Below are 14,871 nucleotides of genomic sequence, written 5' to 3' on the forward strand. Positions count from 1 at the left end.
GGGGAAACAGCCCTCGGTAAACCCGGGGGCTCTTCCCCCTCACACAGGGGAGCCCCTCTTTCAAACAAAAAGAGGGGGCTGTGGCCTTAAACAATCAATAAATTGTATTTATTGCACACTTAATGTGTGCAGAGCATTGTATTAAACGCTTGGGAGAGTACAGTATAACAGAGTAGGTAGGCATGGCCTTAATCTCTTGTAGAAAGCTCCGGGAGTCAGAGGTCCTGGGATCTAATCCTGGCTCTGCCACGTGTCTGCTATGTGACCTTGGGCAAGTCACTTCACTTCTTTGTGCCTCAATTACCTCATTTGTAAAATGGGGATTGAGACTGTGAGCCCCATATGGAGCAGGAACTGTGTCCAACACAATATTGCTTATATCCACCGAACTGCTTAATACAGTGCCTGGTACATAGTGCTTAAAAAATACCACAGTTATTATTAAGATGACCTTGGCTGTGGGTGGGGGGAGTGAAAAGAGAGGGCTGAGGACTGAAGATGGATCATTTATTTATTTATATTAATGCCTGTCTTCACTTCTAGACTGTGAGCTTGTTGTGGGCAGAGAATGTGTCTACTAACGTGTCTACCAGCTTGGTCATGGTGTTCTCACCCAGTGCTTAGTACAGTGCTGTGCACACAGTAAGCCCTTAATAAATACCACTGATTGATTGATTGATCATTTTTAGCTTGAAGCCGGGACCAACAAGACCTTCCTTTTTTTTTTTTTATGGTATTTGCTAAGTGCTTACTTTGTGCCCGGCACTGTTCTAAGCACTGGGGTAGATATAAGGTATTCAGGTTGAACACAGTCCCTATCCCCCATGGGGCTCACTGTCTTAATTCCCATTTTGCAGATAAGGTTAGTGAGGCCCAGAGAAGTGAAGTGACTTGCCCTAGGTTGACAAGTGGCAGAACCAGGTTTAGAATTCATTCATTCATTCAATCATATTTACTGAGCGCTTACTGGGTGCAGAGCACTGTACTAAGCGCTTGGGAAGTACAAGTCGGCAACATATAGAGACGGTCCCTACCCAACAACGGGCCCACAGTCTAGAAATCCAGAATCCAGGTCCTTCCAACTCCCAGCAGCAGACCAGTGGCAGAGCCGGGACTAGAACCCAGGTCCTTCTGGCTCTCAGGCCTGTGCTCTAGCCACTAGGCTACAATGATTTCGGTCCCTAGGGGGGTCTTGACCCCCGAGACTTACCCAGCACATCCAGGTTGAGCTCCAGAGCATCTTCTCCTGCACCACTGGAAGCCACGCAACGGTAGTGTCCGGCGTCGGAGACCCGCACGGCTTCCAAGTGGATGGAGCCATCGGGGCCGTCCAGGACATCCTGGCCCCTCACGCGGAGGGTGACTCCATTCTTGGTCCAGCTAAGCTGGGGCACCGGCTGTCCCTCAGCCACACAGGGCAAGTCCAGGCTCTGACCCACTAGCACCTTCAACGCCTTCGGACCGGGCTGGAGCTGAGGGGGAACTGCCAGAGGAGAATTGGGGGCTGGGGGAGGGGAGGGATAATGCGGGGGCAGGTCTGATCCCAGCCCGGCCAGAGGCAGAGGGGAGGGTCCCACCCTGCCCCCCAAGATTGGCAAATCCTAGAATGCCCAGCGACTGGGCCCTGTGGCTTAGGTGCTTGGATTGAGCTGTGACATCCAGGAGCATATTCGAGAAAAGGGATGAAGGGGGTGGTGGGGAAGAAGTGGTGGAAGAGGCGAGGACAGTGAGGGATGGGGAAAGGTCAAGATGGAGAGCTACTGCAGGCTTGGGGGGCATCCTAGAATGGAGAAGCAGCGGAAAGGAGGGAGAAGGAGGAAGACAAGAAGCAACACTAACAAGATGAAAACAAAGAAGGTACACTTCAGAGGAGCTGGAGTGCATCTCAGCCAAATGGAGGCCAGTAAACTAAACAAAGTCTCCTAGGGGACGGACCACTTTGCTCATACAAGGAGGGAGGGGATGGAGCAAGCTGAAAAGAGGAAGGTGTACCAAGAAGCGGGGCAGAAATCGAGGGAAGGAAAACTCCAGTCATGCAGGAGAAAGCCATTTTGGAGCAGGGAGTGTTGGCTCAACAGCTCGGGGCCTGCCTGACTTTCTGGGGAATGAGGCCTGGGGACAGCCAACCTCCAGCCTGGTCCATTCCAGCCAACGAGTGACCCTGACATCAGCAAGAAGGGATAGCTGCGAAGGCCCGACTCAGTCTGGACCCCCACCTGTCCTGGCCCAGATGCCAAGTGAGAAGGGAGGCAGTGTGTCCTCCTGTTGCCCTGGGCCGCCCAGCCTTGGCCTCCTCAGTGACTGGCCAGCCTGCCCTGTGTTGGGGGCTGGGGGAGAAAGGAACGACCCGTCCCTGGCTCCTAGCTCTCCATTAGGGCATTAGGGGTTCGAGTATGAACCCAGCCTGGAGAGCAGAGGGAGCAGCCACTCACTTCCCAGCCAGTAGGGAGGAGGAGGAGACAATGTGATAATTGGTGTGGTAATCGAACAGGCCCGGAGCTGGCCAGGGCCATGGGAGCAGCTGTCAGCTCCCCTCTCAGGAGCCTCCCTGTTGGGAAAGGCTTTCTGTGGAACCCGAAAGGCTCCAGGTGGTTTTAGGGGTGCAGCAGGGAGGGATGCTTGACTCTTTCCCCTCCCTCCTTCCCTCCAATCAACAGAAGATGCTCCGAATGGGCCCTTCCCTCCATTCAACAGAAGATGCTCTGAATGGGCCCCCTCTCCCTCCATCCCAAGTAGAACGGGGAACAGAACTGCTGGTACAGAGCTTGACAATTGCACCCAAAGCTCCCATCTTCTCCTTTCCCCATCTGGAAGCTGAAGTGAATCCCGGTCAGCCCTTCCCTCTCCACCCTCTGTGCCCCCCACTATTCCAGTACATACCCTTCCTCTGACAAGCCAGGAGATTGCCCTCTGACAAGCTCCCTGGCTGCCCCCCCCCCCCCCATCACCCTTGCAGGCCAGGTCCCGGGGGGTTGGGGCCCAGTTTTGGTACCTTGCACTCCCAGGACATAGAGACGGGATGTAGTCCCAGCAGGGTTGGTGGCCGTGCAGGTATATAGGCCACTGTCGGTCACTTGGGACTCCTCCAGGCGCAGGGACCCCGACGGGAGAAGTCTATGCCTAGAGGAGAGGAGTGAGGGCTGGCAAAGTGGACACATGAGCTCCCCCTGACTGAGAGACTGCTAGCTCTCCCAGCCTCCCTCCCTCCTGGAAAAGTGAGAAGGGACTCCAGGAGAAAATCAACTTTGAACTCAACAACCTAAGTGACCAGAGACTTATTCAGTGGGGATTTTGGGGGTGCTAAAGAAGAACCTGATCCCCCTCCGTGGTCCCAACCTCCCCCCAAAATCTGGGGTAAAAACTTGTTTCTCTTTCCCCCTTCTCAACGACTCTGTCCGGGAAGAATGACAGACAATGGAACGAGTCTCAAAGAGCTACCACCCTCTCAGGTTCCTGCAGCCATTCCGGACCATGCACCACACTGGCCTCTGCCTCCCTCCGGGCTCCGGCAGACATGATATCATCCCAGCCCACATCTGCTCGCCTCAAAGGGAGCCCCCTTCCAGCCTGCTCGTCCCCAACTAAAGCCGGGAGCGAAGAGCGGCTGTCCGCCCACAGCTGCGATGTCTGGGAGACTGTCCTTGGGGCCTGGCTGGGGGCGAGAGGGGAAAAACAGCCTTCAGGTGTCTAGGCTGAAGGAGAGGCCTTGGCATCAATGCTAAATCTTGGAGCTGGAAGAGGCCACCAGGTCATCAAGTCCAGCCTCCTGCCTCTAAGTGGGAGCAAGTTTAAGTCAACCAGGAGAGGCAGTGTCTATTCCAGGAAACATCTCCAGTTATGAACCAGGAATAATTAAAATAAGAGATGCCCCCGGTGCACCTCACTGCTGAAGCCCAAATTCTCTTTATCTTTGCTTCCATAGCTCCCTAAAAGTGATGTATTCATTAAACGCTTACAATAATAATAATAATAATAATAATAATAATAATGGCATTTATTAAGCGCTTACTATGTGCAAAACACTGTTCTAAGCGCTGGGGAGGTTACAAGGCCATCAGATTGTCCCACAGGGGGCTCACAGTCTTAATCCCCATTTTACAGATGAGGGAACTGAGGCCCAGAGAAGTTGAATGACTTGCCCAAAGTCACTCAGCTGACCAGCAGCAGAGCCAGGATTTGAACCTATGACCTCTGACTCCAAAGCCCAGGCTGTTTCCACTGAGCCACGCTGCTTCAAGCCCTGTTCTAGGAGTTGGGGTAGATACAAGAAAATCCATTCAGACAAGTCCCCGTCCCACATGGGGCTCACTGATTAAGTAGGAGTAGGATCAGGTATTGCCCCCCCCCCCCCATTTTACAGATGAGGTAACTGAGGCAAAGAGAATTGAAATGAGTTGCCCAAGGTCACACAGCAGACAAATGGGGGAGTTGGGATTAGAAACCAGGCCCTCTGATTTCCAATCGTGTGCTCTTTTCCCACTACACCATGCTGTTCCTTCTCACTTTCTATCAGAGTTGCTTTTGCTGATCCATAATAATTCTCTGAATGTCCGGAGAGCGTGGCCAGGGGAAGCTCCTGGCCTACTTGGAAGAGCGTGTGCCTCGAGGTCAAGGGATCCAGGTTTGAATCCCAGCTTTGCCACCAGCCTCCTGTATGACCTTGTGGAAGCAACAAGGCCCAGTGGAAAGAGAACAGGCTAAAGAACCTGGGTTCTAATGCTGTCCACTTGTCCACTGTGTGACCTTGGGTAAGTCACTTGACTTCTCTGTGCCTCGGTTACCTCATAGGTATCCTCATCTGTATAATGGGGATTAAGACTGTGAGTCCCATGTGAGACATGGACTGTGTCTGGCCTGACTAGCTTGTACCTAACCTAGCACCTAGTACAGCACCTAGCACATAGCAAACACAATACCATAAAAAGTCTGCTTTTACCTCTCTTAGCCTCAGTTTCCCCATCTGTAAAATGGGAAGAAGATAGTTTGTGATCCCCCTGTGGGACAGACACTGTCCAATCCCATCACCTTGTATTTAAGCTTAATAAGTGCTATAATAATAATAATTACTATTATTACATGGGGAAACGGAGGCACCAGGAGCAGGGTACTTCTGCCGTTGATGGCAGGGCTGAGGAGAGAAACCAGATGCCCTGTCCAATTGTTTGAGATTTTTGTCCCAGTAGTCCTCCCACTACTACAAGCGACAAGTCCCAGCTCTACAGCTCACTTCAGCAATCCATCAGAGCTACGCTGTGGGGAGAGGAATTCTGCCAGGGGAGTTCTCACCCAGAACTGGAGAGGAGGGAAAACAGTGAGAGTGGGTCGGCCAGCAGGCCAGTTTACTGATACTGGTCTGGGGGAGAGGCGCAAGGGACAGGATGAAGGAGGGGAAGGGTAAAAACCAGAGTCTTTTCTCTTTGTTTTTGGCTGCCATTGAAACTTAAAAAAAAAAAGAAGAAAAACCAACAACTGTAATATAATTAGGATAAGCATATTTCGTCCTCCGAATAACAGGCCAGATGGCAACGCCTGGAGCCCAGATGAGAGAGCCGAGAGGTTTGTCGAGAATTTCCTGTTTATGCAAGTCAACAGCTTTATCTTTTTATTTTGTAGAACCTATTTCCCACACAATCTGATAACCAGTATTTCCCCATCCATGTGTGTACAACCATACCGATACACAGTGGCCTAGTGGAAAGAGCATGAGCTTAGGTGTCAGAGGCCCTAGGTTCTAATCCTGGCTCTATTACTGGCCTGCTATGTGGTGTTGGGCAGGTCATGAAACTTCTCCGTGCCCCAGTTTCCTCATCTCCAGATCGGAGATTCAAAACCTGTTCTCCCTCCCCAACAAACTGTGAGTCCAACCCGAGACAGGCACTGTCCCCGGCCTGACTATCTTATACTTACCCCAGCAGTTCAGTGCTTTCCACATATAAGAGCTTAACGAATACCATTATCATCAATGGTATCCATTCACAGATAATAGTCATCACATGCTCCAGTACCTCAGAGACGCCACAGAAAAAAACCAGATCCACAGACGACGCACATGACCCCCACTCCACATGCTCAACACCACCCTAACAGCCCTAACCAAAGCCAGACTGAGATGCCACACTGTGCTCCCATGGCAAATCACACCAGGTGCCCCCTGAGGAAGCAGATGACTCAGACTCTTTCCCACCCACTAAACAATAATAATAATAATAATGATGATGATGGCATTTAAGTGCTTACTATGTGCGAAGCACTGCTCTAAGCGCTGGGGGGGATACAAGGTTATCAGGTTGTCCCACTTGGGGCACCCCACTGTTGGGTAGGGACCGTCTCTATATATTGCCAACTTTTACTTCCCAAGTGCTTAGTACAGTGCTCTGCACACAGTAAGCGCTCAATAAATACGATTGAATGAATGAATGAATCCCCATTTTACAGATCAGGTCACTGAGGCTCAGAGAAGTTGTGACTTGCCCAAGGTCACACAGCAGACATGTGGCAGAGCCAGGATTAGAACCCATGACCTCTGACTCCCAAGCCCGTGTTCTTTCCACTGAGCCATGCACCTCCAGTATCCCCAGTTAGCACCTACTCAAACCCAGTCTCACACCAGTAACTCACAGTCTCACTCTCCCGCCAGTGGAGGCCTGGACTAAGGCCAGAGCCCACAGTATGAATTTAATTAAGTGGGAAGTGCCTGCTACGACCGGGTGACTTGATTAGGCGCATTGAGATTTCCAAGCTAACTGCAGCTCATTCCTCCGAAATAAAGATGCCTGTGACTCTCAGTCACCGTGGCAGAGGGCCTCTCCACTCCAGGGCCTTGGACTGGTTAGAAAACTTAGATGTGCTTGGGCTCAGCTTTCAAGCACGTATGTGATCCGCTAAAAACATTTGTCTTCAGAAACGGGGAACTTTCCCTTGGCCTGGCCCCACCTGTGGCTCATCTCCTGCTTCAGGGAAAGCCCACATCCCTTCAGCTGGAAATTTAGTGTCAAGAAAACACCCCTCCCATGAAGGAGCCAGTTGCCTGTGGTGATGGCCCCCGAGGCCATGGGAGAAGTGGGGCCATTTGGCCAGGGTGTTACCAGGCTTTCCCTGAAGTTTCCCCGGGAAAGTTGGAGGTCCCTTAAGGGAATTCTACCTCCTTGGGAGCATACAGTTTGGATTCCCTCCAGAAGCTGCAGGGTTGGCTCCTGTTCTTGGACGAGGGTGAAGTCAAAAAGATTAAGACTCTCTTTCTTCGGTGACGTTGGACATCTGGAAATGGAAGTTTCCCGAGGGCCCACCTAAGGGTCTGGATGAGCAGGTCTGGTCCCTGCCTCTTCTCGCCCTGCCACCCCTAACTCCAATCTGAAGGGCAGGGATGAGAGCAGAGGTGAGTCCATTCACTGCTCCCCACCCCTCAGACACAGGCCTGGCAGCAGGCTCCTCCCTGACTCTCCTAGGCCACCACAGAGTTTGTAGCTCTTTTTCCCTCTCTAATAATAATAATTGAGGTATTTGTTAAGTTTTTAAGGCACTGCACTAAGGACTGGGGGGCGGGGAGGGGGGAATTTGAGCAAATTGGGTTGGACACAGTCCCTGTCCCACATCAGGATCACTGTTTTAATCCTCATTTTATAGATGAGGTAACTGAGGCACAGAGAAGTGAAGTGACTTGCCTAACTTCCCACAGCAGACAAGTGGCGCAGCTGGGATTAGAGCCCATGACCTTCTTACCATCTCACTCCCAGGCCCATGGTCTATCCACTAGAGAATAGTGAAGCAGCTTAGAGAAGCAGCGTGGCTCAGTGGCAAGAGCCCAGGCTTGGGAGTCAGAGGTCATGGGTTCTAATCCTGGCTCCGCCAATTGTCAGTTGTGTGACTTTGGGCAAGTCACTTCACTTCTCGGTGCCTCAGATCCCTCATCTGTGAAATGGGGATGAGACTGTGAGCCCCACATGGGACAACTTTGATCACCTTGTATCCACCCCAGTGCTTAGAACAATGCTTGGCACATAGTAAGCACTTAACAAATACCCAGATTATTACTAGACCTTGCTGCTTCTCATTCTGTTCTCTGCCTCAGTATACCCCCAAATTGATCTGAAACTTCACCCACCACCCAGCAGAGAGCCAGGGAGCTCACTGAGGTCAGGGACCAGGCTCCATTTTGACCGTGGGCCACAGGTGCCTCTCACAGCACTGTGCCCACTGTGGTCCAGAGGAAATTCTTGTTGACAGACAGATTAATGCTGAAACACGACTTGGCAAGGATTGGAGAGATGAACGAAGCCGGGGTTGGCTCTCCCTGTGTTTTTCTCGGAACAGATTTTTCTGCCAGCCCCTCTTTTGTTCCATCCGCCCATGTCTTTGCTCCTGTTGCTCAAGACCTTTAGGATTTTAATCACCAACAGATTCGGAGATGCGGGCCGGAGTGAAGCGTTCTGTCTGACTTGGCTGACCAGTTGGCTCTCCCACCGCCAATCCCCGGGGAGGGTAGGAAATTGCCCCCAGCCTCCCAGAAGCCCAGCAGCCTCTCCAGGCATCTTTTATCAATTTTTAGCTCAGGGAGCAGTCAAGGGAGGAAAAAGGCTCGGTGAGGCCCTTCCTCTCCGATTCCTCGCCACCTCCTTGACTACCCCTTGGCCCGCCCTGCTGTTTGGATCTGTTGGCCACTTCGGCCTGGGGCGTCGGGACCTGGGGCTCCCTCCAGGATTCTTCACAGCTGTGTGGCTTCGACTTTGCAAACAAACAAGGCTGCCTAGCAACACTTCCTCGACACTCCGCATCCCAGGCATCTAACACACATGGACAATGCCATGTCAGAGGGATTTGAACAGTCACCCCCTGCCTGAGAGGGAGAGTGGGACTGGGTCATCCTCAGGGCTGGCAGAACAGGGCTTCTGAACCACACACTATCTCTGCTTTCATCCAGTCTCCAGCCTGAAAGTCCCTGAGGGCACAGGGCTACCTCCTTCCTTGACTTCTCTCACCTCTCTCTGTTCTCACTTTCATGATGCAAGAGGCCAAACCCTGCAGTTGAGGTTGAATGCAACCAAGGGGAACCTACCTAAGGGCCTGTCCACTTCAGACCAACCCTACCTGTCACAGTTGGAGTTTGGTGAGGGGTGAGGAGGAAGGAGTGGATTCTGGCCAATTGATGAAAGAAAACCTTGCAAATTACTATATATGAAAGACAACCCACATCTTTCCAGCACTGCAGCGCTGACCTGAAGCTCTCCAATCCAGTACCGAGTTCAATCAATCAATCAATCGTATTTATTGAGCACTTATTGTGTGCAGAGCACTGTACTAAGCGCTTGGGAAGTACAAGTTGGCAACATATAGAGACAGTCCCTACCCAACAGTGGGCTCACAGTCTAGAAGGGGGAGACAGAGAACAAAACCAAACATATCAACAAAATAAAATAAATATAATAGATATGTACAAGTAAAATAGAGTAATAAATATGTACAAACATATGCATATATACAGGTGCTGTGGGGAAGGGAAGGAGGTAAGATGGAGGGATGGAGAGGGGGATGAGGGGAAGAGGAAGGAGGGGGCTCAGTCTGGGAAGGCCTCCTGGAGGAGGTGAGCTCTCAGTAGGGCCTTGAAGGGAGAAAGAGAGCTAGCTTGGCGGATGTTGGGAGGGAGGGCATTCCAGGCCAGGGATCAGTACCATGACCCCTGGGGTCACTCCCTATCTCAGGGCAGGTCAGGTGGGCTTGGTGGGAAGATAAGCTGGGAATCCCACCCTAAGATGGCAGGATGGGGAGGACATCTTGGGTCTTTTCCGCCTCAAAAATGCAGCCCGGGAGCCTGAGTAACCCTTAAGGCAAAGCCTGCTGCAACAGGAGACGAGGGGAAGATAGGGGTAGGAATGGGAGTGGGGCTGACGCGTTATATTTTAAATCTCAATTACGGAGTGTCAATGAGCCCCTTGGCCCACCGTGCCAGATGATGAAGGCTATTGCAAATGCAGAATGGAGGGTCCATCTGGGGCACAGGGATAACCTGTCCAGTTCTCCTCTCGGGAAGCCACAGACCTCTTCCCTCCCCTCCCCTGGCCTTTCCCTCTCCCAGCCACCTGCAAGTACCATGACAGAACCGGCCGAGAATTCCCAGAAAGGCAGATGTGTTCGAAGCGGGAGAGGGGTGTTCGGCCCCACGTTCTCTGCCTCTGCCCCACCCATTTTCCCCTCCTCCCCTGCCTCGTGTACATTGGCTACGAGATGTCCAGCTGTTTCCCGGGGTGTATGCACTGAGGCTCAAAAGGCAGGAAGGCCTTCCAAGGAAGTTGCTCTGGGGGGACAGATGTTCAAGAGGGAGCTGGCAGGGGCCCTTCACACCCTGCTGTCTGGTTTCCTTCAGGGCCCCTGCCAGTGGCTGATATCATTGCGTACCGGCTGGAGCCTCCCCCGCGGGGTCGGAGTCCTGCTGGAGAGGTGTGATCTGCAACATGCTCTTGACCAGCCCGGCATTTTGCTACACTCCAAGCCGGGGGGAGAGAGAGACTGCAGAAGGAGCCTAGCAGAGTCTCCCGGGCAGAAGGGAGAGTGGGAGAGCAGGAGGAAGGAAAGCCCCTCTCCCAGATCTGCAGAAGGTAGCTCCCTCCCTAATCAGATCTGGCCACCGTGGGCGCTACCAGCAACCAAGATGGGGCCCGAGGGACCAGTAGGACAAATAGCTGTGGCACAGATTGAGGAAAGGTGGGATTGGAGCCACTATAGAGGGCTCTCCTTGCTAAGCAAAGCCAGTCCCTCTACCAGCCCTTTGAGAAAGCTCTCTTTCCCTGCTTCATCCCTCTGGGCAAGGCCAAAGTGTGGCTAGTGAGGCATTTGTCCACCTGCTGCCTCACCTGTCTCACCGCCGCCGACCCCTCACCCACATTCTGCCTCTGGCCTGGGACACCCTCCCTCTTCAAATCTGACAGACAATGACTCTCCCCCCTTCAAAGCCTTATTGAAGGCACATCTCCTCCAAGGGGCCATCCCTAACTAGGCCCTCCTTTCCTTTTCTCCCACTCCCTTCTGCATCACCCTGCCTCCCTCCCTTTATTCATCCCCCCCTCCCCAGCCCCACAGCACTTAATAATAATAATGGCATTTATTAAGCACTTACTATGTGCAAAGCACTGTTCTAAGTGCTGGGGAGGATACAAGGTAATCAGGTTGTCCCATGTGGGGCTCACAGTCCTCATCCCCATTTTACAGATGAGGTAACTGAGGCCCAGAGAAGTGAAGTGACTTGCCCAAAGTCACACAGCTGGCAATTGGCAGAGCTGCGATTTGAATCCATGACCTCTGACTCCCAAGCCCAGGCTCTTTCCATTGAGCCATGCTGCTTCACTTATGTACATGTCTGTAACTTATCCATTAATATTAATGTCTGTCACCCCCTCTGGACTGTAAACTCACTGAGGACATAGAATGTGTGTGTTTATTGTTATATTTTGTACTTTGCACATAGTAAGCGCTTAATAAATGCCATCATTATTATTATTATTATATTTTACTCGCCCTAGAGCTTAATACAGTGCTCTGCACACAGTAAGCACTTCATAAATATGACTGAATGAATGTCACAGCCCTAACCTTTCAGTCTCCACCACTGGAACTACCACTGACTCTCCAGCAAGTCTGCCTTCCTCTCAGCGACGGCAGAAGTGGGATGCAGCAGAATTGTGGCGGGAAGTGGTTTACCTGTCCGTTACCGGAGGTAGGGGCTGGGATTCCTTTTTCCAGGTAACCAGAGGAGGTGGGGAGCCCCGGGCTTCACAGGAAAGGGTCAACTCTTGTCCAACCACAGCAGTGATGTTAACTGGTCCAACCGGGTCATGGGATCCATCCCCTATAATCTTGGGTTTGGCTAACGGAGGGAGAAAAGGAGGAGAAGGATCAGGAGACATGGTTCAAAAGATGAAGCTGAAGATGAGTTAGTGGGAAAGAAACTAATACTGATTCCTCGAGAGGAGGGCCACAAGGTCCTCTAGAAGAGCTGAGAGCTCCACAAGATATCCTAGCATAGGTCTCTCCAGATTGCATACTCGCACCCAACGTCATTCTTCTATTACATCTGTACATCCCAAGCACTTGGTACAGTGCTCTGCACACAGTAAGCGCTCAATAAATACGACAATGAATGAATGAATGACTCCCAGCCCATACACTTCACTCTTTTAAAACTAAACTACTCACTGTACATCACTGAAAAGTGGCATGGCTTGGGAGTCAGAATTCTAATCCTGTCTCTGCCACTTGTCTCTTCAAGTCACTTAACTTCTCTGTGCCTCATTTACCTCACTTGTAAAATGGGGATGAAGACTGTGAGCCCCACGTGGGACAGGGACTGAGTCCAATCCAGTTTGCTTGTGTCCCCTCCAGAGCTTAGAACAGTGCCTGGCACATAGTAAGTGCTTAACAAATACCAGAATTATTATTGTTGTTATTACTACATCAGTCTCATCTGTCTCTCTGTCAATCCCTTGCTCACATCCTCTCTCTTACCTGGAACTTAAGTGCTTAACACAGTATTCTGCACAAAGTAATTGCTCAATAAATACAAGCCACTAACTATGGTATTGTACTCACCCAAGAGCTCAGTACTGTGCTCTACACACAGTAAATGCTCAATAAATAAGCCCCTAGCTGTTGTATTTTACTCTCCCAAGTGCTTACCTCATCTGTAAAATGGAGATTAAGACTGTGAGCCCCATGGGGGATAACCTGATCACCTTGTACCTCCCCCCCGCCATCACTTAGAACAGTGCTTCGCACATAGTAAGCACTTAACAAATTCATTCAATTCATTCAATCATATTTATTGAGAACTTACTGTGTGTAGAGCACTGTACTAAGCGCTTGGGAAGTACAAGTTTGAACTTGAGCGCACACAGTAAGTGCTCAATAAATATGATTGAATGAAATACCACCATTATTATCTTCTAGACTGTGAGCCCGTTGTTGAGTAGGGACCGTCTCTATATGTTGCCAACTTGTACTTCCCAAGCACTTAGTACAGTGCTCTGCACACAGTAAGCACTCGATAAATACGATTGAATGAATGAATGAATCTCTACACACAGTAAGTGCTCATTGGAAAGAGCACGGGCTTTGGAGTCAGAGGTCATGGGTTCAAATCCTGGCTCCGCCAAATGTCAGCTGTGTGACTTTGCACAAGTCACTTAACTTCTCTGTGCCTCTGTTACCTCATCTGTAAAATGGGGATTAAGACTGTGAGCCCCCCGTGGGACAACTTGATCACCTTGTAACCTCCCCAGTGCTTAGAACAGTGCTTTGTACATAGTAAGTGCTTAATAAATGCCATTATTATTAATAAATGCAGTCTACCAACTGTTGCATTGTGCTCTCCCAAGTGCTTAGTATAAAGTTCTACACAAGTGCTCAATAAATACGAGCTACCAACTGTTGTACTATACTCTCCCAATCGCTTATTACTATGCTCTGCCCACAGTAAGCGCTCAATAAATACAAGGAACAGTTGGTAACATCATACTCTCCCAAAGAGCTTAGTACAGTTTCCAGTGAGTGCTCAATAAATACAAGCAACAGTTGGTAGCATCATACTCTCCCAAAGAGCTTAGTACAGTTCCCAGTAAGTGCTCAATATATACAACTGATTGATTCCTGATACTTACTGTTGACTGAAAGCCGGATCTCTTGGGTGGAAAATCCCACCGCGTTGGTGGCAGTGCACACGTAGGCCCCTGCGTCTTGGGCACCAGGCTGGGAGATCAGAAGGCTGCCATCCCTGCTCACGTTGTACCGGGGACTCCGAGAGGAGAGGGCATTCGTTTCCTGTGACCAAACCCCATACACAATCACAAGCCTAAGCAGATCGGAGTTTTCTGAGAGCATTTGACGGGCTACACTCCAGGATGTTGGCAGTGTGCATTCCCAAAATGATTCCTCCCCAAGGCCCACCTAAAGGCAGCGTGTCACCTACCTTGGACCAAGACACAGCAGGCTTAGGAACTCCCGTGGAAACACACGGCAGAGAAACGGGAACCCCCTCATTGGTAACATGGTGGGTAGCAGTAGGCTGGATTCTGGGTGGCACTTTAACAAATAAAGTCCAGTCAAGAGTGAAGAATGTCACATGGATGGCACTTGATGACCACCTCAGTTGGGGTTTCTCTAGCGCCATGAGCAAAGTCAAGGCAGAAGAATCTCAGGGAGAGGAAACTTGGAATTTAGACACGGGTAGTCCCGACTTCTTATCACTTCTCCCCTCAATGAGCAAATGTAACATATTATATAATAGAGATCTTGATCATTTTTATTTGCTCTGCACACAGTAAGTGCTCAATAATTACCATTGACTCATTGATGGATTGGCACGATGTGGGGAACAGTGAGAGGACAAGTCACATGGCAAGCAAATTTAAGGGGTTGGTGTTTGTTATATTTGACTAAATATTATATAATTATAAATTACAGATGAAATATCACAAACCTCCACATTTTGAGAGAAGAAAGCAAATAATGCCTGGGAAACACGGCAATCTGATTTAAGATACGGTCGCTGCCCTCTTCAGTAGGCAGGAAGCCAAAGTCATAAGGGTCATACTGGGACAAATTGGGGGCAAAAGAACACAGGAGTCCCGACAACCAGGAGACTGCTCCCTCCACCTGACCTCACTATCTCATTATTAGGCTGTCAGCTGTTGGGGAGCAGGGGCCATTTTTTTTTCATTTTTTTTTGTGGCATTTGTTAAGCACTTACTATGTGCCAGGCACTGTACTAAGGGCTGGGATAGATACAAGTTAATCAGGTTGGAAACAGTCCATGTCTTACATACTAATAATAATAATAGCATTTATTAAGCACTTACAATGTGCAAAGCACTGTTCTAAGCACTGGGG

General features: G+C 50.4%; 1 protein-coding gene across 1 annotated transcript in view; it reads right to left on the reverse strand.

Moving 5' to 3' along the window:
* The window catches only part of HMCN2 (hemicentin 2), a 155,825-nt gene that overhangs the window by 97,756 nt on the left and 43,198 nt on the right, over positions 1-14,871 (reverse strand). The window contains 5 exon segments of the mRNA XM_038745120.1: positions 1,211-1,483; positions 2,993-3,120; positions 11,689-11,854; positions 13,644-13,803; positions 13,952-14,064. Of these exon segments, the coding sequence (XP_038601048.1) occupies positions 1,211-1,483; positions 2,993-3,120; positions 11,689-11,854; positions 13,644-13,803; positions 13,952-14,064 (840 nt within the window).

The sequence above is a fragment of the Tachyglossus aculeatus genome, chromosome 4 (assembly GCF_015852505.1).
Source record: "Tachyglossus aculeatus isolate mTacAcu1 chromosome 4, mTacAcu1.pri, whole genome shotgun sequence".
Classification (NCBI taxonomy): domain Eukaryota; kingdom Metazoa; phylum Chordata; class Mammalia; order Monotremata; family Tachyglossidae; genus Tachyglossus; species Tachyglossus aculeatus.